The 25,489-nt window shown below is 58.2% G+C and overlaps 1 protein-coding gene across 4 annotated transcripts; it reads left to right on the forward strand.

Annotated features, from left to right (window-relative positions):
- Positions 1–6,753: 6,753 nt before the first annotated feature.
- On the forward strand, positions 6,754–25,076 carry NDRG4 (NDRG family member 4). Of its 4 annotated transcripts, XM_088172059.1 has the most exons (17): positions 6,754–6,805; positions 10,475–10,566; positions 11,000–11,044; positions 16,929–17,034; positions 18,238–18,358; positions 18,630–18,692; positions 18,878–18,938; positions 19,247–19,333; positions 19,430–19,486; positions 19,831–19,934; positions 20,236–20,292; positions 20,389–20,440; positions 20,956–21,003; positions 21,244–21,279; positions 21,504–21,555; positions 22,085–22,123; positions 22,740–25,076. In XM_088172059.1, the coding sequence occupies exons 1-17, from the start codon at positions 6,769–6,771 to the stop codon at positions 22,892–22,894; spliced, it is 1,212 nt and encodes a 403-aa protein (XP_088028185.1). In that variant the 5' UTR covers positions 6,754–6,768; the 3' UTR covers positions 22,895–25,076. The 4 variants fall into 4 exon arrangements, with proteins under 4 accessions (XP_088028185.1, XP_014744508.1, XP_014744510.1 ...); XM_014889022.2 differs by lacking the exon at positions 22,085–22,123; XM_014889024.2 differs by lacking the exons at positions 6,754–6,805; positions 10,475–10,566; positions 11,000–11,044 and adding an exon at positions 14,706–14,862.
- The last annotated feature ends 413 nt before the right edge of the window (positions 25,077–25,489 follow it).

Genomic DNA, 25,489 nt, shown 5'->3' on the forward strand with positions numbered 1-25,489 from the left:
TGAAAACATGTGACCCAGGGTCCATCTTGGGTACAGCTTCGGCCAGGCTCTTGTACTGCCCAAGGTAGCATCCTTTGAAGGCCTTTTTAAGAAATACCTACTCTATTCCTTTGACACTGCCTAGCCTCTGTTCTAGGCAGCCTCTTTAGGCATCAGGGGTGAGGGAACGAGCTATGCACAGGCCCTGGGCAGCACTAACAAACCAACTGTGGGAGTCACACCCTTTGCAAAGGCTTCCAGAGCAAAGTCCTCCCTTCCTCAGCTGTGCTGGTGGAGACCCAAGGAGTGCTGATGGAGTGGAGCCAAGCCTCCAGGGGCTTACAGTAGGGCTGTACTCTGTTATACTGCCCCTGTGCATTTGGGGTTACTCCAAGTTTGCACTAAATCAGCAGGGTTTATTGCAGTCGTGGTGGATTTTCTAAGCTCTGCCTGGAGGCTGAGCTGTTATTTTTGCTTTCAGTTTGGGCTCTCAGGTGCACAAATGCAGCTCTGGCTGCCCCTGAGCCTGTCCCTGCTGATGTAGGCAGAATGGGGTGAACAGATCACAGCCTTCCTGGATGGCCAAGCTCTGTTCACCCAGCACTGCTCTGGATTCACACAGCATCCTCCAAGTGAGCCCCCCGGGGCGTGCAGTGACATTTAACTGAGTGGTCCCACCCTCATCTCTGGAGCTCCGCTGTGTCCTGGCTGCACCCAGCACCCTGGGGCTTCAGCTGAGTCAACAGGGCAGGAAAAAAGCTCGAGGAAAAGAAAATCACTGCAAATCAAGCCTTGGGAACAGCATCTGCTTTATGGCAGAGACGGATTTAATCTCCTTAGCAATCGCCTCGATTGTAGAATCAGCAGGATGCTAATTAATTGAGAGGTGCTCGGTGACAGCCATTGAGATCCCTCCTGGCTTTAAGTGGAAACCTTTGGGTCTGGCATTTGTGCTGGCTGCTCTCCTAGCGAGAGCTGCTGCCTTGGAGCTAAAGCCCTGTGTGGGGTGTCTGACAGCAGTCACCTCTCTGCTGGCCGTGCCTGGGGCTGGGCTGTCCACACACCCCTGAGATGATCCCAGGGCTGTCAGGGAGCACTGTCCTGGCCTCCCACTCCTGCCTCTTGGCTCAGGGAGCCAGCAGAGAGGAGTGGCTGCAATCCATGAAATGCCTCACCCTGCCTCCCTCTGGCCCTTCCAGCCTGGAGCCAGCCCCTTTCCTCCACCCTGAAAGCCCACAAGCTGATTAAGCTCAGCATGTTAATTGGCTGTGACAGCTCATTTTGTTATCTTGCGCTTAGTTATTGATGGGGTGCGTGTGACTGGATGTGCAGCGAAGGTCAGTGCCAGGATGGGCCAGAGCCCCTTGTTTGGTGCACCCCAGCACTGGGATGGGGCTCTGGGAGCCCTGCCAGGAGCAGCTGTAAAGCAGCAGCACGGTCACACAGCCAGCAGCCACGTCAAGGGGCATTTTACCCCTGGGGTGTGCAACACCCTGCCTCAGGAGCACATGGAGACTCAAAGAGAAGTGGGTTTGGGTGGGTATCTGGCACCCACTGGTGCAAACCACTCTTTCCAGGGCTATGTGATAGAAGGATTTGATTTAAAGCCCCTCGGCTGGGAAGATGCACAGGCCATGGCAGCACCTGATATCCAGCTCTCCCCAAACCAGTTTGAAGACTTCATCTTGGTTTTGTCATAGGCTTCAACAAGGGACAGGGCTAGGAAGGGAAGGAGGAGAGAGGATGAGTGTGCAGGGAGTTGGAGAGCTGAGGGAGGAAGGTTTGTGGTTGTCCAGTGAGCTAAGAGCTGTGGGAGGAGGAGATGAAGACCTGCCTCAGGAAGTGAGAGGCTGGTGTTTCAGAGTCAATATGCTGTCCTGGGACAGCAGTAACACCAGCCTTTTGCCATCCCTCTGCCTCTCTCCCAGCATCTGCCAGGTCCATGGCCCAAAGGCAGCATAACAAGAGAGTGCATTAGTGAGAAGTGGGATGAAATCGTTAGGATTGATGGATTAGAGCTAGAGGTATTGATCAGCTGAGGGCCAAGGAGAAGGTCAGGGGCAGAGCTGGTGGGGTGCAAGGCAGGGGGAGCTGGGTGTTGGGCTGCTTCTGTGAAGGCTCTCTTGACCATCAAGGAGGAGGGACTGCAGGTGGCTACAGCTGGTGGGGACTGGAGAACTCTGGAAACTCTGAGAACAGAAGTTTAGTGTTCCAAATCCATCACTCTCCCTCAAAAGCATCACAGCAGCTTGCAGTTAGAGAGGTCAGCCCTTGGAAATGGCATTATTCCATCCTCCAAGGGAAGATAAGAGTGGGCAACTTTGCTGCCTTGTGACAGGTGCTGTGCAGTTGAAAATGCTGATTAATGCTGCCTTTGAGAATGTGCCAGTCTCTGGCCTCAGAGGAGAGAGCCCCTGCTGTCTCTGCTCTGTCTCACGCCTATCAACCTGCTAAACACACACATGCCGTCACTCTGAGCACCCGGCTGGGCTCTGCTGACAGGTATTTATTTAAACCCTGGCTTGGCTCCGAAAAGAGGCCGTGGCAGAAGCAGCTCGGTGGGCACGGGCAGTGCTGCTGCCGGCTCCTGTGGCTGGGAGGAGGCAGGAAGGGATGGAGGGGCCGGCTCCGGAGACATGGGCAGAGAATTCTCCCTCTGAAGAGGAGTCTCCTGGTGGTGGGTGGCTCTCCATTCACTTTGTGAGCAAGTGAATGCCTAAATTGAGGTCAGAGTTGAGCAGCTTCATTGCAAGAAGGAGTTGAAGGCAGCGTACTGCTGTACACTCGCTGCAGGCACAGTGCTCCACGACCTGGTGCCTTCCTCTGGAAATCAACTTTACTCTGATGTGCTCGGCTAATCTGTGCAGCTGATGGACCCAGAGCTTCAATTCCAGGCAGAGGTGCCTGTGCAGAGGCAGCTTTGGAAATGGCTGAGGGCAAAGTTCCCAGGGCTGCCTTGTTCCTGGCCCCAGTGCAGCTGAGCCATGAGAATTTTTCTTGACTGGTTGCTGGTCTTTTAAATTTTTTTTCCTGGCTTTTGGACAAAATCATCCCATTGCCCTGAGGCAGCGTGGCCGTGAGCACTGTGAGGAACAGGGCTCAGAGGAGCAGCTGTCCTGCAGAGCTGGAGCAGCAAAACGGGGGGGACTCGGTCTGAATGAACAGAGAAACTTGAATGGGGCCCAGCCCTATTAGAGGGACATAGGAGAACATCTCGTTAGGGCAGAGCTCACAGCCAGGATGGAAAATTACTGGTAGCCCTGTGTTTGGAGGGCAGGAGGCAGCCGGGGGGGACGGGCAGCTTGCCAGCCCCAGCACATGCTTTATGGGGCACACAGGGCACAGCACAGCTCTGCCCTGTGCCAGGTCACAGAGCCTCTGCTCCCATCCTGGGCTTGTGGGCTGTGTTGCAGGGAGAGGATGCTGAGCTCCCTGCAGGATTTTACCTTCCCAGGCAGCTTCAGTGGAATGTGTGGTGTCAGGATGTGGAGCAGCAGGGCTAGCTCCTGCCTGTCCCTGTCCCTGTCCCTGTCCCTGTCCCTGTCCCCAGCCCGAGCCCTGAGCTCACACACAGGCAGTGCTGGGCTGTAGCCCCACCTTGTTCTGCATGAAACCCAGCAGTTCTGGGGGTACCAACCCATCCTGGCACCAATCTGGGACCTCTGGGCAGGGTTTGAGGCGTCTCTTTTGAGGCACCCAAGATCTAATTGCCCTGCTGTCATTCTGGTTCTGATTATTTTGGAGCCAGAAAGGTGTGGACCTTATGCTGCCCTGTGGATGGAAGGCTGGGGCAGATTGTGCCTGCCCTATGGGTGGGATGTCCAGCCAAGGTGGGATGCAGGATGGGGCCCATCACCAACAGCTGGTACTCCAGTGGTGCTGCCTCAAGCCCAAGACACCCCTCACTCTGGTCAAGGCTCCAGCACGTGATCCCATGGAGCAGCTTTACCTGGAAGACACCTCTCCCTCAGCACCAGCACATCCCCACAGCCACCAGTCACGCTCTCACTGCTTTGTATGCACTGCTGGATTCTGGGAAATTGCTCCTGAGCAGTTTTGAAAATAGGTCTTTAGAATATATCTCACCAACTTCTAATTCTTGTTTATCCTTCTTTTGAATAGCTTAACTGAAACAACCCATCCAAAGACTAGGGCTGAACAAAGCAGAACCAGCAGCCACTGGCTCCAAACAATGTTTTTATTTAAGGACAAGAATAAAAACATCACACTCACGCACAAATGAGGCTAAATTTAGCTGTGACTCCTCTGCACATCGTCACTGGACTGCCTGTGCCTCGGGGTGGTACCTGATCCCCATGAAGCCCTTCGATACAGGCACATCGATTGTGCTGTTCCCCTGCACAGCCAGTGTGGGCAGCCAGCACATCTGCCCCAGGCTGCTCCTCCTCCTGCCCCCAAATCAGCCCTGTGTGCAGCACAGGATGCAGCTGGAGCTGTCAGACGTGTGTCAAACCCTGCCCTGCCTCGGGGCTTGCATTTGGGCTTCTGCTTCCCATGATGGTCACCTCTACGTCCCTCCCTGCTGATGGCAGCTGTGTGATCTGTCCACCACAGGATGGGTCCTTGTGGCACTGCCAGCACTGGGTGCCACTGTGGGAAGGGTGGCCAAGGGGTGCAGAGCTCCCTGCAGCAGGGTTAGGGGTCCCAGCTCACCTCTGCCAGGTCGAGATGGCACCATTGCTACAGGAATTTTGGCAGGGGGGAACAGGGTCATGCTGGAGCATTTTTGTTGGACTTTTGATCTCTGCCTTTTTCATGAAGTCTTTCCAGGTTTCTTCCAGAGACAGGGAAAATGAAAGGTCCCAGGGCCTCCAGTCCTGCCACCCCCTCTTGCCATCAATGGCATCCATGTGTTCAGCAGTTCTAGCCCCCTCTGCCTCTACTTGGAGGTGTGACTGGTGAGGAGAAGATAAATCCCAAGCATGAAAAATAATTTATTTCCATAGAAACTCCTGGCAACTGAAGGAGGAGGAGGGGGTTTAAATGTGTGCAATGTCAGGAAGATCAGAACCAACACTATCTCATCCCTGAGCAGTTTAGAGAAAACCCCTTGGCTGCTGGACCCACAGAAGAGGGGGAAAAACAGCACTGGAGGAAGGGAAGATCTGATCCCATTGAAGTGCTAGGTGAGGTGCTGGCTCCTAGCTGAGGGATTTAAGAATCCCTGAGCTCCTTGACATCATGGGCTTTTCCTCTCTTTGAGGTGAACAGGCAAATGCAGCCTGGATGCAGAGCTCTTGGTGACTCAGCGGGAGAGGTTGAAATCAGCTGAAATCTGGTTGCCATCCAAAAAGCCTGGGACAAGCTGTTAAAATGGATGTACCAGGGATGAACGTCAGTACGAGCAAACATTTCTCCAGCCCCTGGGAACTGTTTGTAGGATGAGCCGCCTGTGGCAGCTCATGAGGCCCATGAGTCCCATGGCTCATCAGGCAAAGGTGCCCTGAAGCAGAGAGGTCTGTTGGCCACTGTGGCTGGCTGAGGGGTGATAAGACTGAGCTCTGGGATACCTGATTCAGCCCAGGTGCTGAGGAACCAAGCCCACTGAGAGGGGGTCAGGAGTTCCCCACAGGGATGTTTTGATAAGGGCCAGTTTTGGATGGTATGTCCTGTGCAGTTGCCTCAGGCAGCATGGGATTGGAGGCTGATACATCCCTAGATGCGGGAAAAAAGTCAGTTAAAGTGATACCAAAGAAGTACAGAGGAACAGTAGCAGGATGGGCTGGTCTACCTTGGAGACAAGCAGGATTCAACCCTTGCTCTGGGGCAGGCCAGGGCCCTCTATCCTCAATGTCCCAATTCAGGAGAATTCAAGTGATTAAAGTCCTGCTCTGCCCCAAACAGCTGCCTCTCTACACTTCCAGCATCAGTGTGTGTGGGACCCCAGTCATGGCCTCCGCTCCTGGGTGATCCTTCTTGACTGTCACCATCTGCACTCCCTGGCAGCCCCAGACCCCCCTGCTGTGGGGACCCTCACTGCACAGGTCCTTCTTATCCTGCAATCACCTGGAGCATCCTATGCTCAGGGGAACCTGCACTCCCATGCCCCAGAGGACTCTCAGGTCCCTTGTCATCCGTGTTTGTGTTCCTGGACACTCCCTAGCCCTTTGTCCTTCATGGCCCCGCTCTCCAGGACTCCCCACATCCCTTGGCCACCAATGGCTGTGTTCCAGGTATCATGTGTTGTGCACAGGTCCCCTCTTGTCCCAGATCCTCCCCGACCACCTCGATTATCACCTTCCCCTGCTCTCAGGGAGCCCCAGACCCTTTGTGCATTGTCCATACCTGGGGCTCCCGAGGGCTCCCACTGTCCCCTGCTTCTGGGACTCCACGACCACAGGGACCTGTTGGACCTATTGGCCATCACGATCCCACTCTGGGACGTGCCTGGTTCCCTACAGGGTGATGTGTGCCCCCGGCAGCCTCCATCCCCCGTGCAACCCCCGCAGCCCCAGCGCTGCACGCTCGGCGTGATCCCCCGGTCTCCATCTCCCGTTCGCTCTCGCCTCCCCCAGCGCCGCTATTCTCCTGGTGCCCCCGGTCCCCATCCCGGCCCCGTCCCTCCCCTCCGGCCCCGGCGAGGGGAGGAGGATCCGGCCGGCGGGGCCGTGCCCAGCCCAGCCCCTGCGCCGCCCCGCGCACCTCGCACCGGCACCGGCACCGGCACCGGCACCGGCACCGGCACCGGCACCGGCTCCGCTCGCCCCTCGCCGGGGCCGCCGCCGCCCCTCGCAGCCCGCCCCGCCCGCCGGGACCCGCCGCCCCGGCATGAAGGTGCTCCGGCACAAGATCGAGCTCCTGACAGGTACGGCCCGGCCGCCCGTGCCGGAACGGGGATGTGAAACGAGCAGGGGCCGTGGGGTGATGGGGCCGGGGGTGGCGAGAGCCCTCAGCCCTTGCCTCGGAGATGGAGCTGCCCCCACCCCCTGCTCTGCCTGCGCTGCTCCCGCAGGTGTGGGCTGCCGGCTCGGCTCCTCTTCGGGGTCCGGGAGGTGATGCCTTGCTGCGGCGGGGGAAGCCCAGCCCGGGGGTGCTGGGGGAAGGGGGAACGGAGTCGGTAGCCCCCTGGCAAGGGGGGCCCCGAAGCAGACAGCCGGGGGATGGGGGTGCCCGGAGGATTGCTGGAGCATCCCTGCGGTGCCTCCCCGCTCCTCAGCCAGCCTCTCCTGGGAGTCTCCCCGCTGCCCCGACGAATGCGCTGGGCTGCGAAGGAGGCTGCTCTTAGCAACAGCCACTGCGAGACAGCCTGAGCCCCCACAGAGCCCCCTGCTGCCACTGCCACCCCCGGACCCTGCTCAGCCCATCAGCGGCACCGTGTCCCCCTGGCGTGTCCCCCGGCCTGGCGGCTCTCCCGGTGTTGCTGCCCGGTTCTGCACCCCTCAGCTGGACCACACTGTCAGGCTGGTTTGTGGGGGCTGCTGGGGGCAGACCTGTGTCCCTCACGGGTTCAGAGAAAGCTGTGGGTGTTCCTCCTGTACCAGTGGAGCAGGATGTGGCTCAGGCTGTGCCACTCTGGGGTTTTCCTTCACCCCATCGTGCTCCCCCATCGGTCCTGATCGGACTGAGCTGCAAGTTCCCTTCCTCCCTCTTCCAGCCTCACTGAAGGCTGCCTTGGCTTCAGTGCCTGGCAGGGGCCAGCCCTCACTTCTCCCGATTTGTCTGCCTGTTCACTGCACACCGCTCAGTCAGCCCGAGGTATCCGTGCCAACATCCTGTGGGCAGTGCCTCCGTGCCAGGGCAGCACGCAGGTCCTCAGCTTGGGGACCAACACCTGAGGGATCCCTGCCCTGTGAACAAACGTGCTGCCAAGTGGGAAATGGAGCTCACAACCTTGTCGTGCGTCATGATTATTATTATTATTATTATTATTATTATTAATAATAATAATAATAATAATAATAATAGTGCTACAAACTGGTTCTCCTCCAGTGAGCCAGCAGTGGGCTGCAGATCCCTGGGGAATGTAAGCCAATGTGGCTGATCCTGTCCCCATCACACAGTGCCAGGGCCCTGGTGGGGCAGAGCACTAGTCTCAGACAGAGCACTTATGTCCTGCTGGGTTTGGAACTGATTGGGAATTAGGGAAGAGATGTGTCCTGGCTGTGCCTAGGAAACTGTGGCACCACACTGGGAAGGCAGAGTGGGAGCAGAGATGGGTGTGTTTGGCTTGTTACTCTGGGAATGGGTGCTTGTTGGAGAGCATTGGGGTGAGCTGCAAGGAAAAGGGCTGATTGCTGGGCACATTACCCTGGCATAAGATGGGAGCCAAGTTGTTTTGGCTAGGAGACCTGGAGCTGTGACTTCGTCACCAGCCCTCCACAGCGATAGTGGCCCAGTGGGTCTGGGTGAGACTGCCCACAGCTCCAAAGCTACACTGCCAGGAGCAGGGACGAGGGCTCCTGTGGAAGCAGAGCACCCAGGGAAGGTGGTAGCATGGCTGTGACCCTGCTTACTGACCCTTGACTTACTGATCCCTCCTCTGTTCCCACACTCAGCTCCACTTTAGGAGACTCTCCACCCTGTGCTGGGGATGCTGGTTGGTGCAGGGCTCTGCCACGTCCCCCCTGGGCCAGCTTTCCCCCCACCACACAAACAAGGTCACGGGGCCTTTCCTCATGGCTCAGTCACCCTCCCTCCCATATTAGCTGCAGGCTGTAATTATTAAAGGCATTCAGCATACACTGAGTGCTGTTCCCAGCCACCCTGGGGCCGTGGCCACACGGTGGGTTGGTGTGCTCAGCGTGGGACGCTCCTGCTCTCTCTCAGACCCAACTATTGGTGAGGCTGATTTTTCTCCTGTTTTTCTCCCCCGGGGTTGTGGGGTTGCTCAGTTGGTGGCTCTGCAGGCTGTGCTGGCTTGGCTGTGCTGGCAGGCTGCAGGCCAGGGCTGTCCCTGTGCACAGAGCCATGTCCCCAGCAGCAGCAGCCCAGCCTGGAGCAGCCTGCCCCTCACTTGTGCCTCTCCATGAGGCTGATGGCACCTCTCGACATCCCCCAGCCTGGTGGGACCCTCTGGGCAGGAGTGGCACGGATACTCCTGGTGCTGGGTGTCCTGGGAATCTCGAGAGGCTTGCAGTGCTGTTTCTCCCTCCAAACATTTCTGGATTGTTGGATGGCTCCCAAGGAGCAAGGCAAAGTGCCGTGTCTGCAGAAAGCAGGCAGGTGGCACAGCCTGCTTGAATTTTGAATGGAAAACCCGGTCAGAGGAGCAACACCTGACTTTGGAGAGGAGTTTATGACTAGCACCTATATTCCTGGTGGCCTTGCAATATTCATGGCATTTCTTGGCCTTTCTACATCGTCAGCCTGGACTGATGTAGGTTTGGAAGTGGATGAAATTTGGAGGAGGTTCAGCCGAGGCTGTGCGGATGGAGCGGGTCGTGTCTGCTGCGGTGCTCGTACAGCCCAAACCATCCCCATGTCCAGGGAGATTGCACGGGGGGGAGACAGCTGAGGGGACGTGGGATCAGTGCTGGCCCATTTGGAGAAGCAACAACTTGTCCGAAGGCTTGGTCTTGTGGAAAGGGTGAAAAGAGAGGCTGCAAAGGCAATGCCTGAGGTCTGGATCCTGCTTGTGTGCAGATAATCCCCTGGCACTGGGACCTGCCAGTTACCCATACCATTTAAACACAGGGGAGCCTGGACTGTTCCCTGTGTCCCCATGTCTTTCACCTTCTGTGTGCAGCCAGCTGCTGATCTCCTTGCTTTCTTTTGCTCTCTGAGCCGGGTTTGTGCCTGGGGGTGCCAGTGCTGGTTGGGGTCAGCAGCACCCAGTCTCACCCTGCTGCTGAATGGCGGCTCCATGGAGAAATGTGTCCCTCCAAGTCATGGGGCTGAGGTACCGACTGGCCAGCACCTGATCCACAGACAAGGAGAAGACTTTGGGAGCAAAGGCTTCACATTTGGATTTTTTCCAACAAACTTCAGGCTGTCTCTCTGTTCTCTTTCTGCTTGGAACATCCCTCTGCCTCCCAGCATGGCTGAGGAACATCACCCCTCATTCTGCCTGTGCAGGGAGATCTCCCTCTGTCCCATCTATACCAATATGCAGCCTAAAACTGGCCAAAAATTTGGATGTTTTGTCGTTGACTGATGCTGAAAGCTGGGATGGGAATTTGGATGTTCTTGCTCTGGATTGGGTGCTTACTGAGGTGACCAGCATGGACAGATGAGGTTGGTCCCTCAGTTTGCCCTGGAGATAGGTTTGTCCTTAACTGGGAGAACTGGACCTGGGTAGGAGCTGGGAGCTGAGCTCATCTAGGCACTGTCTGCTCTGTGCCTGCTGCCAGCTCCCAGCAGAGGGGCTCACTGCAGCCCCTGCACAAGCTGAAGCACCAAGCCCCCATGGTAGACGGGTGGAGTGAAGCTGATTTGGGTCCCATTCCTACAGGAGGGAGACCCATGGGGCTCTGGAGGGCTGGGGCAAAGAGGGCTGAGGTGGGACCTGCCCTGACATCTCCCTTGCCCTGGGCAGGGCTGCTGCTGCAGGAGATGACCATGGCAGGGCTGCATGAGCTGCGCTTCACCGAGGAGAAGCCGCTGCTGCGGGGACAGGACGCTGAGCTGGTGAGTTTGGTGACCACGCTGGCTCTGGCTCCTGCATGTGGGGCACCAGGACACAGGGGCTTGGGAGGGGTTGTGAGCTGGCTCTGGGCATGTGTGTGGTACTCTGTGTGTGTGCTGGTTTTGGGTGCACGTTTGTGGTCCTCAGTGTGTGCGTGCTGCTGGTGATGAGCCCGCGTGGCTGAGCACAGGCTCAGGTTTGGTGGGATGATGGATGTGTGTGCAGAGGTTGCACATCATGCTAACACACACCTGTGTGTGTGTGTGCAGGTAACACACACACCCCTGTGTGCAGGTGTTGTGTGTGTGTGTGCACACTGTGTCCCCTGCAGCCCCGGAGAGTGGGTGCCTGTTGTGTCAGGGGGCTTTGCGAGCTGGGTGGGAGGGCGCTGCAAGTGAGGGTGTCTCTGTCCCTAATGGCTCCTTCTCATCCCAGGAGAATTCGGATGTCTTCCTCTCCACTGTGGACACAGACTGGAAGGTAGGATCAGCCGTGGGAGGTGCTGCCCAGCCCCGGGTTTCACATGGAACAGCAGCCTGTGCCTGGGGAAGGCTGTGGGGCACTGAGTGGGTCAGGGGTGTTGCTGTCCCCTTTTCGTGGGGATGCAGTGCCTGGTCAGTGTGTGTGCACGGGGTTGCACATCCATCATGGTCCTTGTCAGGAGAGGATGGGAGGATGCTGCCAGGCATCTCTGTGCTGGCACTCGGATGTGGCTGGTGGGCACTTGGCCATGGGCTGGGGACAAAACCTTTAAAACAGGCAATTTCTTCTCAGGAAGGCTGAGCTGCTTTTCCAGCCCCTCTATCATTGCCATGGCAATGGTTTCCCAGGCGATGCCAGGTCCCTGCTTACATAAGGATGTTTGAAAGCCTCTTTCTCTTTTGGAGGGCTGGGGCATTGCCCCCTATACCACCCACCACTCTTGGAGAACAGGGCCCCTCTGCTCCCTTGGCTGCCACCTGCCCATCTTGTACCTCCATTTCTGCTCTCCAGAGAAGCCCCAGGACACAGCTCTGGGACTCATGGGAGCTCAGCTCGTGCCTGGCTCCCACGTTGGTCTGCATCACTCTCACACCTCTGCCCAGGCTCATCCTGCACCAGGCTCCCCCTGTGGGGACCAGGGTAGTGGGGCTGCCAGCTTGCTGCCTGTCCCTCTCCCAAAGTGTTCCCCTGCCAGGGGACACCAGTGATTGACTTCAGGCTCTGTGCTGCCACTTTGCCAGCAGTGGGACCATGGGGAGGGTGGGCTTGGGTGGTGATGGCTGAGCCCTTGCAGGTAGGCACTCAAAAAACAGCACCTGAAAGGACAAAATAAATGTGGATTTCATTCACCCTGGGATAAGGGCAGGGGAACACAGGTCCCTGTTTTAGTAGGGCCCAGATTTTGGGGCTGGCCCACTCAGTGTCTGTCCCCCATGTGGCTGGGAGGATGCAGCTGGTAAGGGAGCAGGGTGCTGGGTGGTGGCTGCTATGATTCACACAGTGGGACATATCTGATGGCACTCTCAAAAACCAAAAAAATAATTAAAATGATGCCCTCCCCAGCAGCTGCAAAGCTGATGAGGTGCTAGGGCTGGGAGCAGCAGGGTGTACAGGGCTGGGCTACTCCTTGCTCTGCTTGCTCAGGGCTTCTGTTGGCCACTGGAGGGGAAACCAAACCTCCTAGTGTCACCAGAGTGAAGGAGAGGAGAGAGAAAGGGAGGCGAGGAGGGGAGGGAGGTGGCATTGCCAGGCTGCCCAGAGCTCTCAGTAGCACCAGAGGCACCAGTATGGCTCTCACTCAGCTGTGCTGGGGCAGGGCTTGGTTGGCACACAGGGGATATTAAAGAGCAGTGACCCTCCCAGGACAATCGTTGTGTATTTCAGGGGTTGGCCCATGGGCACTGAACTGTGTCCCTGGTGGTGCCCAAGTGGAGCAGTTCTGGACAGCAAATGCCACAGGGATGCACCTCCATGCCCTTGGGACCTAAAAAAGGAACTGGGCAATGATCAAGACAGCTTTTCCCAAGCCAGCCAGACCCTGTGTCCTCTTGGTTTCCCTCCAAGAGCCTCAGGGAAGAGATGGACTGAGTTTCCTGGGCTATGCCAGGGCAACCCCCTCCTTTTCTCCACTCTGACATTTGCAAGTTGGTGCAGTGCAAAGGCTGGGGGCTGTCTGCCATTCTTTGGGGACATCTTACTCAATTTTCTAGGCTCACCTCCTTGGGATAATCCAATCCAGCCCCCAGCTTAACTCTTCAGTATCTGTCTGCTCCTCCCTCCAGCGAGTCATTGATGGGATGCTCAGGCCTGGCTGGGGCAGTGGGGGGCACTGGGGAGCCCCCACTTCTGCCACAAGCCAAAGCAAAGCCCTTGGGACATAAGCCAAGGTGCAGGAGAGTGGAGGGCAAGTGCCCTGGGACCCAGGTGCCCTGGATCCTGCAGGAGGTCTGGGCCATCTGCCAGGCAAATGGGCTAGTAGCCAAGGCAGTGGCAATCCCATTTGATGCTATTCAAGCAAAGTCAGCCTTGCTCAGCCCTCCCATCTCCCTGAAGCCCTTTTGGCATTCCTTGGCTCTTCCACCCCTTCTGTCTTCTATTAACCACTTTCTGTCTTTTTTTGTCCCTCTGCATATCTTGTTTTTTTTCCGGGGATTGTGGCTGTCATGGTCTTTGGTTCTACAGGCATCAAATAGCACCTGGAGTGCCAGGAACCACCTGGAAGCTGGGCTTCCCCATCACATGTGGTCCTTCATTCACAGAGGTGTCTCTTTCCAGGCCTAGGTGTGAGCTCCCCACGGGACAAAGCAGTGCAGAGTAAAGCCCCTCTGGTGGAACCAGCGTGAATATCATCCCTCTGTCTGTCTGTCCTTTCTCCCACATCCAGACTTCTGGCTGTGCAGCCCTGACTTGTCTGTAGGACATGCTTTCAGTGGATTTCTGAAAGGCATTGAAGGGAATGTGGGATTCCTTCTCCATCCATGCTTGCCCAGTTTTGTGCCAGTCATTCCAAGCTGGGCAGTGGTGCTGGGCTGGGCAGGGGCAGGTAGAGTGAGGGCACCCACAGACTGCTGCGGGGTTTTGGGGCTGTGGTGACAAGAGGCCTCGTTGGAATCAGGAAGAAATCATCTGCTTGCACACAGGTACACATGAGAATACTCATGTCTGTGTGTATGCACACAGCATGTGTCAGTTCAGGGACATGATCCACCCTCTTGGAGCTGCTGGATTGTCCCTCCTCCTGCTTTATTTGCCTGCCACTGGTGATGCCCAGGTCAGCGTTAAACCCTACACATGCCCTGTGTGCCATCATCCCGCAGCAGCTGGGATAAGTGTGCTGCTGGGGGAGGTGACACAGGTGTCAGGGCAGTGTTTACATGTGCACATGTGTGTGCCCTCTGTGCACACCTGTACAAGGCTCTGCAGGTGTGCAGCTCGCCGTGCATCCACGAGCATTAGCGATGCTGAGCACACGGGATGCAGCAGGTGTGCTCCTGGTGTGCACATGACCACAACATCCGTGTACAGCAACGCTGCTGACACACACAGGGCCTGCGGGTATGCCACAAGCCCTTCGGGGGATGCATGTGCTTCAGTGTGGGTATGGTAATAATTTTCCCAGTTTTTCCACTGCCAGCCACGGTTTTGCCTGGCCCCTGCGTGTCTGTGTCGGTACGTGTTCCTGTGCATGTACACGCGTGGTCATGTGCCTGCGGCAGAGTACGCCAGCCGTGTCCTTCTCCTGTTTTTTGGGGTGTGCCCGTGTCCATCTGTGGCTGTGTGTGTGCTGCCCGCTGCCAGGGCATGGCTGCAGGCCCTCGGCCTTGGCTCTGCGGGCTCAGCCGTGGCTCGGCGCGTTCCGTGGGGCTGGAGCCAGGTGTGTGCAGCGGGCACAGGGAGCGCTGCCCCGGCCGCGCTGGGGGATGCGAGTCCAGACACCCCGCCTGCCTCCGTCTGCCCAAAGAGGGAAGATGGAGAAGGTACCGCGCGGTGCCAGGCGTTTTTTCTTCATAAACAAGGGTATTTGGGGCCAATTGGAGCATGAATAATTCCCGCGGCAGCCAATGGCTGAGTGCTGGCTCCATCGCGGCGCTCGCCCGCAATGGAGGCCAAACCTGCCGAGGGGGAAGGGCGAGGGAGGGCTTAGCGCAGGGCTGGGGCTCCGCTATAAATCCAGGCGAGGGGCTGAGCCAGCGCAGAGCTGCGCTTCGCCCCGCCGCTGCTTTCCCGTGCCCCACACCGGCACGTCCAGCTTGGCCCGCCCTGCCTGAGCATCCTCGCCCGCCCAGTTCCTCGCCATGCCGGAGTGCTGGGATGGGGTAGGTACCGCCGTGCCCGTGCTCCCTGCCCTCCCTCCTTCCCCAGGTGTTTTGCCCCAGCGTCTCTCCCGCTTGCTCAGACAGGGCCTCTGCACCCAGCAGGGCTCGGCGTGGGTCAGGCAGGCATCAGGGCAGGGAGAATCCACTGCTGGGGAGCCCTTCCTTGTCCCAGCGCTGCTGCCGCATCCCTGATGTGCTGCAGGTTTTGGGGACGCATTGTCCTTGAGCGTGTCCTCCCCGAGCCCGGCAGAGATGCTGTGCCGAGGCTGAGGGTGAGCAGCTGTGGCCCGTGCTGAGGCTGTGTGCTGCCCCTTGCCCACCCCCTGAGCTGCAGAGGGAAAGGGTCTCTGGCTGTTTTGAAGCAGCCCCTCAGTTGCTTTCCGGCCTCTGCGGTGATGGCAACACCCGATGGCAACAGGCTAGTGCAGAGCGGGTGAGTGAGGTGGGAGCACTGCAGCGGTGAGCAGGTAGCCTGGACATGGATGGGCTCTGTCAGACACCTATGGGGGATGAGACCCCCATGCCCCTCCTCGCTGGGGCTGTGGGTTGTCTGTGCCCCTCTCTCCTTGCTGCCTGCATCCTCTGCATCTCCTGCATCCCAAGCCTCTTCCCCCAGCGAGCATCCCTGCGTCAAAGGGCAGGGCTGTGGTACCCAGCGTTGCTGCAGAGGCTGCACCACGGGCAGGATGTGCCTGACTTGGTGGGGAGTGGGGCCCAGGAAGGAGCAGTGCTGAGGATTGATCTGCTACCTCAGGCAGGTGATTTTGGGGTAGGATTGAAAGCTGAGCTGTTGGGGCTGTGGTGGGGACCACGGGGATGGCAAGGAGGGAGCCCTGTGCCCAGGACCAGACCACATGGATGCCGCCTGCTCTGTGACCTTGGGCCAGGCCCTTCCTCTGCCTCAGTGTCCCAATCTGTTGTTGCAGAGGAATGTCACTGCTCATGGACTTCTGCCTGATGCAGCTGTGAATAAGGGCTGGTGTCAGGGTGCCCTTGGGAGCCAAGAGATGTCTCCACAGAGCCCTGGATCTGCTTTTGGCCACTGTTCCCCCAGGGACAGCAGGTCTCAGTGAGGGGAGGCACTGCAGTGAGGAGACCATGGCCCCAGGCAGTTCCTCCCACCCAGGCCCGTGTCCTTCAGAGTCCTTGGTGGCGTGGAACCCGCGTGAGCATCCACGTACCTGCTCCCCTCCCACCAGCCCAGCCATGGGGCTGCCAGTGCCAGCAGTGAGGACCGTGATGCTTGGGCACCCTGCCATCATCCTCTGCCCTGCTCTGCTCTGCACATGATGCTCCTGCACCCAGCAGATCCCAGCCTCGAGGTCACTGCTGCTGGACTGGCTGGCAGGCACGGGCATTGGAGGGGACCTCTGGTCCCTTGTCCTTGGGGAGCTCAGTTTCCTGTGCTGGCTGGGAGAAAGGGCCAGGATGTGGAAGGAAAGGAGCCCTCCTAGACAGGGAAACTGAGGCACAGGGTAGTTTTTGTCTCTGTGTGGGGGCACTGCCATTTCAGACCAGGGGTTTTAAAGTTACTTTAGCTGTAATTTTGGGATCAGGTTGCAGCATTTCCTGGAGTGCTGTCCAGGGTCTGACCTCTGCCTGTTTGTCCCAGATATATCGAATCTGCACCCATCTGGGCCATGCTGTGAACCCCTACCCTGTTGCCAAAATTTTCTCAGTCTCAAACCCTTGAAGATCTCTTCTGTCCTGTGGTCCACCTGTCCCACACTATTATCCTTCTCTCTCAAGCCCTCTTGGATCCATCCCTTGATACCAACCTGTGATCCCATCCATGTGTATAATGATACACATGTCCAATCCTACATCCTATGATCCTATCCAAAGTCTTCCCTTCCCTTCCCTTCCCTTCCCTTCCCTTCCATTTGTCCTGTTTTCCACCCCCTCTGGCAGTTTTTTTTCCTGGGACAGCTGCTCCTCTTTCCCATGTCTTCCCTCAGGACCCAGCCATTTGGGGAAGCAGCAGTGAAGGGTGTAATGGCGGGGCAGGAGAGGATGAGAGGATGTCTTAGGGCAGGTGGGCATCACCCATCTCTCCTCTTCCCCAGGAACACGACATTGAGACCCCCTATGGGCTGCTGCACGTGGTCATCCGGGGCTCTCCCAAGGGGAACCGCCCGGCCATCCTGACCTACCACGATGTGGGCCTCAACCGTGAGTGCTGCTCCTGGGCTGGGCTGCAGGGCAGGCAGGGCTGAGCCCGAGGCTCCATGGGCTGCCAGGACATCGCCCCTGGATCAGCTCCTTTGCCTCCACCCATGGCTGCACGGGGTCCCCCCAGGCATCTGAGAGCACCAGGAGAGTTTGGATGTTCAGCTGGACACAAAGCCCAGGCCAGGCACAGCCAGCAGTGCTTGGCCACCCCGGTGCTGGCTGCCTGCCTGCCCACACCAGGCAGGGATGGGATTTGGGGGATGCTGGGCTGGTCCTCACTGCTGCCGCCAGCCCATTGGTATTCAGAGCATGGACCCAGCTGGCAGCAGGGCACGGGGGGACAAAAGAGACTGGGAATAGCAGGGAAGGAGGGTCCCCGAGCTGGGGCTCTAATGTGGAGCTGCTGCACTTTCTGTCAGCCTGAAACCCAGAGCCTGTCCTGGGCTGTGCCCTCTTCCCGAGCCAGGATGCCCAATTCCCTGTGAGTGGGGAGAAGCATCTCCCGCTCGGCTGGCGGCTGAGGCTGAGTCACTGACATGCTACATGAGCTGTGTCACCATTGCAGCAGCTCTGCCTGTTCAGCTGCACATCATGCTGCCTGCAATTGGCCTTACAGCCTGCCTCATCCCGTGTTTTGGGAGGGATGTCCCAGCCATGGTGCCATGGGACGGGACCTCTCCAAGCCCCAGCAGTGACTGTATCCCACTGCAATGCTGGGGTCTTGTCCACGGCAGCACTGGGGATGTTTCTTTGACTCTTTCCCAAGCAGGGAGTTTTGCAGCTGTTCCTCAAATCCAGTGTTTGCTTGAGCCCTTTCTGGGGATTTTGGACAGGGCTAATACCCCAGGCTGCCAGTCCTGCTGCCCACTGGGTGGTTTTGCAATCGTGGGCTCTGCACTCCTCAGTCCCATCCTTGTGAATCTCCCCAGTGAGGTCACCCCAAACTCCTCATTCTGCTGGCTGTGTCTGTCCATCCCCATGCCTCCTGACACCTGTAGACATGCAGCCCTTGCTAACAGTAGCTATGGTCTCTGCTGTGAGGACAAGGAGCCTGGAGAGAAGGGGATGGAATGGTTTTGGTGGCATGTCACCTCATGGCTGAAGGGCAGTGGGAGGGTGGTCAGCTTCTGTCCATGCTCCCCTGGCCCACCAGGCCCCAGTGTTGGGGTGTTTGGTCTCTGATACCCACCTGCCCTTTGACAGACAAGCTTTGTTTCAACACCTTCTTCAACTACGAGGACATGCAAGAGATCACAAAGCACTTTGTGGTGTGCCACGTGGACGCGCCAGGACAGCAGGCAGGAGCCTCACAGTTCCCTCAGGGGTAGGTGCCAGCTGCAGGGGCTCACTGTGCCTGCTGGGATGTCACCTCCCTGTCCCTTGGGTTGTTGCTGCCAGGCACTTGTGCCCTACCTATGGGTCTTTCCAAACTGTGCTAAAGCCTGTGGCAGATGACTGGCCCAGGATGGGCAATAGGGTGGTTTGCAGGTGGGTGGCATTTCCCTGCCCATTTCAAGCAGCCCAGCTGCCCTGTCTCAGGCACTCTGCTGTGAACAGGTTCCATAACCACCATCCTGTGCCTCCCTGTGCCACAGGTACCAGTATCCATCCATGGACCAGCTGGCTGCCATGTTACCCAGCGTGGTGCAGCATTTCGGGTGAGTCAGCCTCTCTTTCACCACTGCTGGCTGAGGACCCTGGGCAGGGAGATGGACAGATGGACAAGGATTTGGGGCTGGGGGAAGCTGGCATCCTGCAAGTCTTCTTGCTGTGGGTGGAGGGGTGTCCCAGGGAACATGTTGGAGCCTGCTGTCCCCTCACATGGACATCTCCATATTTCCAGGTTCAAGTATGTGATCGGGATTGGTGTTGGGGCAGGAGCCTACGTGCTGGCCAAGTTTGCGGTGAGTCTGGGGCTGGGATGGGCTGGCCTTGAGTTGCTTGTACCTGCTGTCAGTCCAGGGCATGGGGAAGAGCAGGAGCTGATACTTCCAGGCAGTCTCTGTTGCTGCAAAAGCTCCTGGAGGGTTGGGGGGCCCAGGACAGCAGTGCCAAGGCCACAGAGGCTGGGCAGTCTTGCCACAGGCCTCCCGTTTCTCCCAGGACAGGGTCACATCAGCTCCATGCAATGCCTGTGCAGAGGCTCTGGTGGGGGGCTGCCCAGGGCACATCTCCCCTCCCCTCTGAGCCTCTCCTCTCTTGCTCACTGCAGCTCATCTTCCCTGACCTGGTCGAAGGGCTGGTCCTTATGAACATTGACCCCAATGGCAAAGGCTGGATTGACTGGGCAGCTGCCAAGGTGGGCAGGACCCCGACCCCTCCTCCCAGTCCTGGTGGCTTCCTGGGGCAGGAGGCAGCCCTGGCAGTGCAGTAACTCCCTGTGCTCCCCCCACAGCTCTCTGGCCTCACCAGCACACTGCCGGACATTGTCCTGTCCCACCTGTTCAGCCAGGTAAGGGCTGTGCATCCTCCGGGCCCCTGCCACCAGCCCCTGGCCCAGCATCCCAGCTGGGTTACCTGGGCTGTGCCCTGCCAGGTGCCACAGTACCACTGGACCTGTCCTATGTGCAGAGTGGGGTCAGTCAAGCCCTGCCTGGTCTCTGAGGCTTAACCTTGATGAGTGTGTGATTTGTGCCCATGTCTTGCCTGGGTGTGCTGCCTGCAGCACCCCTGTGTTCAGCGGCATTGCCCAGCATCCTCCTCCTCATCCATGCTGGCTGGCGTGGCATGGGCAGGACTGGGGGAGCAGGGTGTGTCCCCAGCACCTGCCCTGATCTCCATCCCCTGCTGGCACAGGAAGAGCTGATGAACAACACGGAGCTGGTGCAGAGTTACCGGCAGCAGATTGGCAGTGTGGTGAACCAGTTCAACCTCCAGCTTTTCCTCAACATGTACAATGGGTGAGTGCTCCAGTGCTGCTGGGCTGTGTCCTGTCTGTGCTAGGGTGAGGGGCTGCAGTGCTGCTGGGTGGCTCTGAGGTCACTGTGGGAACCCAGAGCCCTGTTGGGTGCTGTCATCACCCTCCAGTGCATGCAGGCAGCAGTGCAAAGTTGTCTGCCACTGCTGGCTGGGGATATGGGAGTGGTGGTCCCTGAGCCAGAGGTGGTGGTTTCTCGGGGCTGGCAGTGGCCTCATTGTTGTGCTATGGCATCGGTGATGGCACCTGCCCATGAGCTCACACTGGCCTTTCTCCTCCATCAGCCGCAGGGACCTGGACATCAACCGGCCTGGGACTGTGCCCAATGCCAAGACGCTGCGGTAAGAGTCACGCCAGCAAGTCATAGAGGGGTCCTGGGGCAGTGAAATTCACTGAGACCAAACCCTGACCAGGCCCCTTTCTCCTCTCATTTCCAGCTGCCCCGTGATGCTGGTGGTCGGAGACAACGCTCCTGCTGAGGAGGGGGTGGTGAGTGATGGGGGCTGCAGTGCCCACACACGTTCACTGCCTGCTCAGACACACGGCACTCCTGGGGCTGGGAGCGTGCTCGTGTGGGCACCTGTGCACGTGCAGCTGTGTGGGGTTGCCACACCTGGAAATCTTCCCCTTCTTCATATGCCCAGATGTGCTCACGCTGTGCATGCTCAGATGTGTTGGCACACGGGCACACTCCCTGCTCAGCCACGTGCACCCACAGAGCTGCTGGCACACTTGTGTGAGTGCACACACAGGTGTGACACAGAATGACTCACCAGTCCCCTCACCTTCTGTTCCAGTCCCTGCCCTTACCCAGACTGATAGGAGGAAAGTCCCCTCTGTCCCATGGCAGGGGATGGTGGTTCCGCTCACCTAGAGCCCTGCCTGCTCCTGGCTGGGGTGGGATTTGCCAGCTGGAATGCCATGGGCTAGTGGTGGTACACGTGGACAATTTCTGCTTGGCTCCTGGCTTCCTAGGGTGTTAATATTATCTCTTCTGCCCGTAGGTGGAGTGTAACTCCAAGCTGGATCCCACCAACACCACATTCCTGAAGGTAGGCTGCTGGCAATGGGCAGCAGGGAGGTCCGTGCTGCCTATGAAGTGCCCCATTACCTTCTGCCCCAGAGCTGCAGGGTGTCCCCATCTCCCCATTCCAGGTCCATCATGGCCCATGGAACTGGGGGTGTATGGGGAGAGCAGGGTGACCCCAGCAGTGGCATCCTGCCAGTAGGTACTGGGGGATGGTGGGCAGTACAGGCACCCTCCCAGACTAAGCAGGACCTTCTCTTTGCAGATGGCTGACTCTGGTGGGCTGCCCCAGGTCACACAGGTGAGCCCTCACAATTTCCCCAGTTACCTGGGCATACTGCACCGTGAGACATGCACTGATGCTGTCCTTGGCTAGTTGGGGATGGGCTAATGAGGACATAAGGGTCTTACAGTGGGGTTTCCAGAAGCTGCTTGGGGCTAAGAGGGGATCTCAGCCTCAGTGCTGCCTCAGCTCAGCTCAGCTCAGCTCAGCTCAGCTCAGCTCACCCTGCTCTCTCCCTACAGCCAGGCAAGCTGACTGAAGCCTTCAAGTACTTCCTGCAAGGCATGGGCTACAGTGAGTGCTGGGGCTGGGTATGGGGCTGGTGCAGGTCTGTGTGTGCTGTGCCAGTGTGCTGGTGTGCTGACCTGCTGCAGGTCTGTCTGTCTGTGTGTCTGCAGGGCCGAGAGGTGTACAGGTTCTGTGAGCATACAGGTGTGTGTGCAAGGGCTCTGTGTGTACATAGGTGTGTGTCAGGCTCCCTGTGTAGGTGTGCATGTGTGTGGGCATGCACGAGCAGGGGCTGTGTGTGTGCAAAAAGGCAAGCAGAGCCCATGTGCAGAGGTCTGTGCATGTGTGTGTGCACAGTTTATGACCACGTGTGTGTTGTGTGTGTACATGTGTGTACATCCTTGCAAAGTCCACATGCACGTGTGTGTGTGTTTGCAGGTCTGTTGTGTGTCTGTGTGTCTGTGTGTCTGTGTGCACAGGGACAGCTCCATGTGCAGGCACACGTGGGCTGGGCAGGGGCTCCTGGCCCAGCAGAGCAGCCAACAGGGTTGACACTCTCTCTCTGCCCTCCCTGCCCTTCTCCTGCCCCTGCCAGTCACCCACCTGAAGGATCGCAGGCTGAGTGGAGGCACAGGTACTGCTCAGTGCCCGCTGCTGCATGGTGCCTGCCTGGCCTGTGCCCTCGAGCTGCCTGGGCACTTTGGGAGCAGCCTGGGTGCAGGACTGGCCCTTCCCAGCTGGATGCCCACTGCCTCGCTCTGCTTTGCCTGAGATGGCACCCTGAGCCCGGGCTGGGGGCTGAGAAATGGCATTCGGAGAATTCCCCCTCCCTGCAGGCACAGTCTTGGCAGTGTGCCCACTGTGCTTTCCTCCAAGTGCACCAGGAGCTGTGCCCACCAGCCATCCTGGCTGGGGGAGACTGTCACCTTCCCTGCACACCCTGGGCAGCCAGGGGAAATCTGATCCCAGCTCACGCCTTTCCTGGAGCGTGGTCATCAGGGGTCCCCACTGCCTGATGCCCAGAGGTTGCATGCCCAGGAGTGAGCCTGGTGTTCAGCCTGCCCCAGAGCACCCCTGCCCTGCTGTCCCTTACCAGCCTGGAGCCGCTCATGTTGTCACAGCACCGCTTGCTGCAAGCTTGTGCCCAGGCTCAGTCGCATCGGGGAGCAGGGCTGGAGGCAATGTTGGCTCAGCTCCCTCAGGTGTTCAGAGGACCTGAGCACCCCAGCTGTGTCTCTGTGCCCGTGCAGTGCCATCTGCCAGCATGACCCGCCTGGCACGCTCCCGCACGGCCTCCCTCACCAGCGCCAGCTCCGTGGATGGCACCCGCCCACGCGCCTGCACCCACTCGGAGAGCACCGAGGCCATGGGGCAGATCAACCACACCATGGAGGTATCGTGCTGAGGTCCACGCCCGCCGCCGACGTCTCCTTCAGAGCCATCTCCCATCCGTCAGCATCCCGCCAGCACCCACCCGCCCCGTGGACATCCTCCACCAGGGCCCTCGCTTCTTCGGGGTCAATTTGTCTTCTTTGCCGTTGGCCTCATCCCCTTGTCTGGTACAGGAGAAGGAGAGGGGCTTCGTCCAGCAGTCACACATGGTTCTGCACTGGTCCTCACCCTCCCTAGCATCGGCTTGGCCCCGGCTTAGGAGGGTGGGTGGCACGGGGACAGTGCCAGGATGGGGTAGCAGGGTCAGGGTGGTGAGATGGGGACAGGATGTTGGGATGGGACGGGATGATGGGATGGCACAGCACGTGGAGAGGACACAGGAGGTAGGTTGGTCTCCCAAGTTCAACTGATGGCTGACCAAAAGGAAGACAGGAATGGGGAGCAGTGCTTACTGGGAGGTCACCGGTCTGTTCCGAGGGATGCAGTTTTCATTTCTCCCCGATGGCCCTCTCTAGGGAGAGCTAGCACGGGATCCCCCAGCACACCCAGGACTTGCTACCCCAGAGCTGGCTGGGCCTCGTGAGAAATCACATCCCAAACTGTCCCTTCGCCCCAGTCATGTACCCTTGAGGGCTGCCCTGGGGCAAGTGAAGAGGGGTCAGCCCTACTCCAGCAGCTATAAGGGCAGGAGGGTGGCATGAGTGTCCCCCTGCCTCTGCCCATGCCCTCACTGGTGGTGGCACTTCCTTCGTCCCTTGTTGCAAGAAGGACAACTACCGCCTGCCACCAAAAATGCACTGGGGAGGGGGGAATGGGCTGGCTTGGCCACTGCCACACTGTCAGTTCCACTCCCAGCTTTTGGGCTGAGCCTTCCAGAGTCCAGAGGCCACTGTTTTAGGGGATGTCACACAGCAAATCCCACCTCAAGTTTTGCCACAACCTGTGGGTGTCATCACCGAGGAGCCGTTAGCAATAAGATGAGACACTCCCCCCGCCATGCTGGGGAGCCCTCAGCACCCTCTGCCCTGCAGGGTGCCTCACTGCAAGGTGCTGGCAGTGTGGGGTGACCCATGGGATGTGGGGAGCACTCCGTGGTCTGGCTTTGCCCATAGGGCTGGCTGGACCCACCATGGCTCCCCAAATCCACAGTCTCCACCTGCAGCACTTTGCCTGCACACTGAGCAGGGCGTCTCTCAAGGGCTTGGCTCCCCCTGGCCCGTGGGGCCCCATCCAGCCACCAACCCCAGGTGGCTCTTGCCACTCGCACTCGGCATGGAGACCCTGTCATTGCATAACCCCAGTGATGGCCACCCAGCCTCTGCTGCCAGAGCAGCAGTGCCCAGCCCCTCCTGTGCCCGCTGTGAGGCACAGGTAAGGACGGCCCCGGCTCTGGATGGGTGCTCAGGTCTCTGTAGGTGGTCCATGGGGGACCTGAGCAGGGACCCACCAGATGCCACCCCCTGGGCGAGCAGAACCAGCCCGCAGGAAGCAGGTCCCACCCAGCCCCACAAAAGCATTCTACCCTCAGACCCCACCACTGCTCCCAGTGAAAGGCACAGAGGTCCTGGGGCTCCCAGCGGGTGTATGAGGGCTTTTGGCCCTGAGACCCGTGCCCCACTCCCATAGTAAAGGCCACCCCAAAACATCAGTGTCCCCCTTTGTCCCTCACTTTGTTCTGCTGTGTGCTTCCTTCTTGGTGTGACTCTGAAAGCTACGTAGCTCCTTTTTACGGTAGATACCGCTGCGATCTCTTGTTTTCTCAGCGTGTCCTTCCAGATGATATATATATATAAATACCTATATATAATATATATATAAGGGTTTGCCCAATCCCTGACTTTTTGGGTTCACTCCTCCTTGCATTCTTGTCCAAGCAGTGCCGTGTGGTTTCCCTGGAGGTGGTGTGGCCGTGCTCGCCTTCAGTTCCTCACCTTGGTTTTGTTGGTTGGTTGGTTTGGTTTTCCCTGGTGGTTTGTTCTTTTGATTTTTGTTGGTTTTCCTTTTTTTCCCCAGTCACAGCGGAATTTAACACATTTTCCTGTCTGAGTGCAGCCTGGTTTTGTCACAGCGGCATCGAGGCCGCAGCACTCATGAGACAGCAATATGTAAACCGGATTTAACTAACCTGTTGCTGTAGAGAGGAGTTACTGTGTTGGAAATAAACCAACTAACTAATAAAGATGTTAAGAACCTGCTGTGCTCTTTACAACATGCTGCAGGGAAATGGTTCTGAGCCTAGCTGGGGCCTGCCTGCACAGACCTGGCAGGCACAGAGGACAAAGGGGACACGCCTTGGCCACCAGCCCTACTAGTGATGCCCATGGAAGAGAGGCCAGGACCCCAGGGTGCACATGGGGGAAAGCTGTGGGGTGCTTTGGCTTCTGGGTAGCCATAGGCAGGCTGCCCTATATGTAAAGAGTGGATGGAGGCTGGAAAGCTGCCAGTTGTAGCCCAAGGACCTTGGATCCAAGGGGTGTCCACTGGAGAAGAAAAGAAACGTGGCAGCATAGCTCTGAGGATGAGCAGGGTCCTTGGGAGATTCAGCTTCCCTGTCCACTGCCAGGACTCCTGTTTGTCTCCCCATCAAGGTCTGGATGTCCCAGGCCAT

Source organism: Sturnus vulgaris, chromosome 12 (assembly GCF_052056855.1).
Source record: "Sturnus vulgaris isolate bStuVul1 chromosome 12, bStuVul1.hap1, whole genome shotgun sequence".
NCBI classification, from domain to species: Eukaryota; Metazoa; Chordata; class Aves; order Passeriformes; family Sturnidae; genus Sturnus; species Sturnus vulgaris.

Bases quoted from the DNA above. Each gene is read 5' to 3' on its own strand.
- NDRG4 (XM_088172059.1), top strand. From the start codon at position 6,769: ATGAAGGTGCTCCGGCACAAGATCGAGCTCCTGACAG. The intron at 18,939-19,246 runs GTGAGTCTGGGG...TGCTCACTGCAG, and splicing joins ACGTGCTGGCCAAGTTTGCG to CTCATCTTCCCTGACCTGGT. The intron at 21,280-21,503 runs GTGAGCCCTCAC...CTCTCCCTACAG, and splicing joins GGCTGCCCCAGGTCACACAG to CCAGGCAAGCTGACTGAAGC.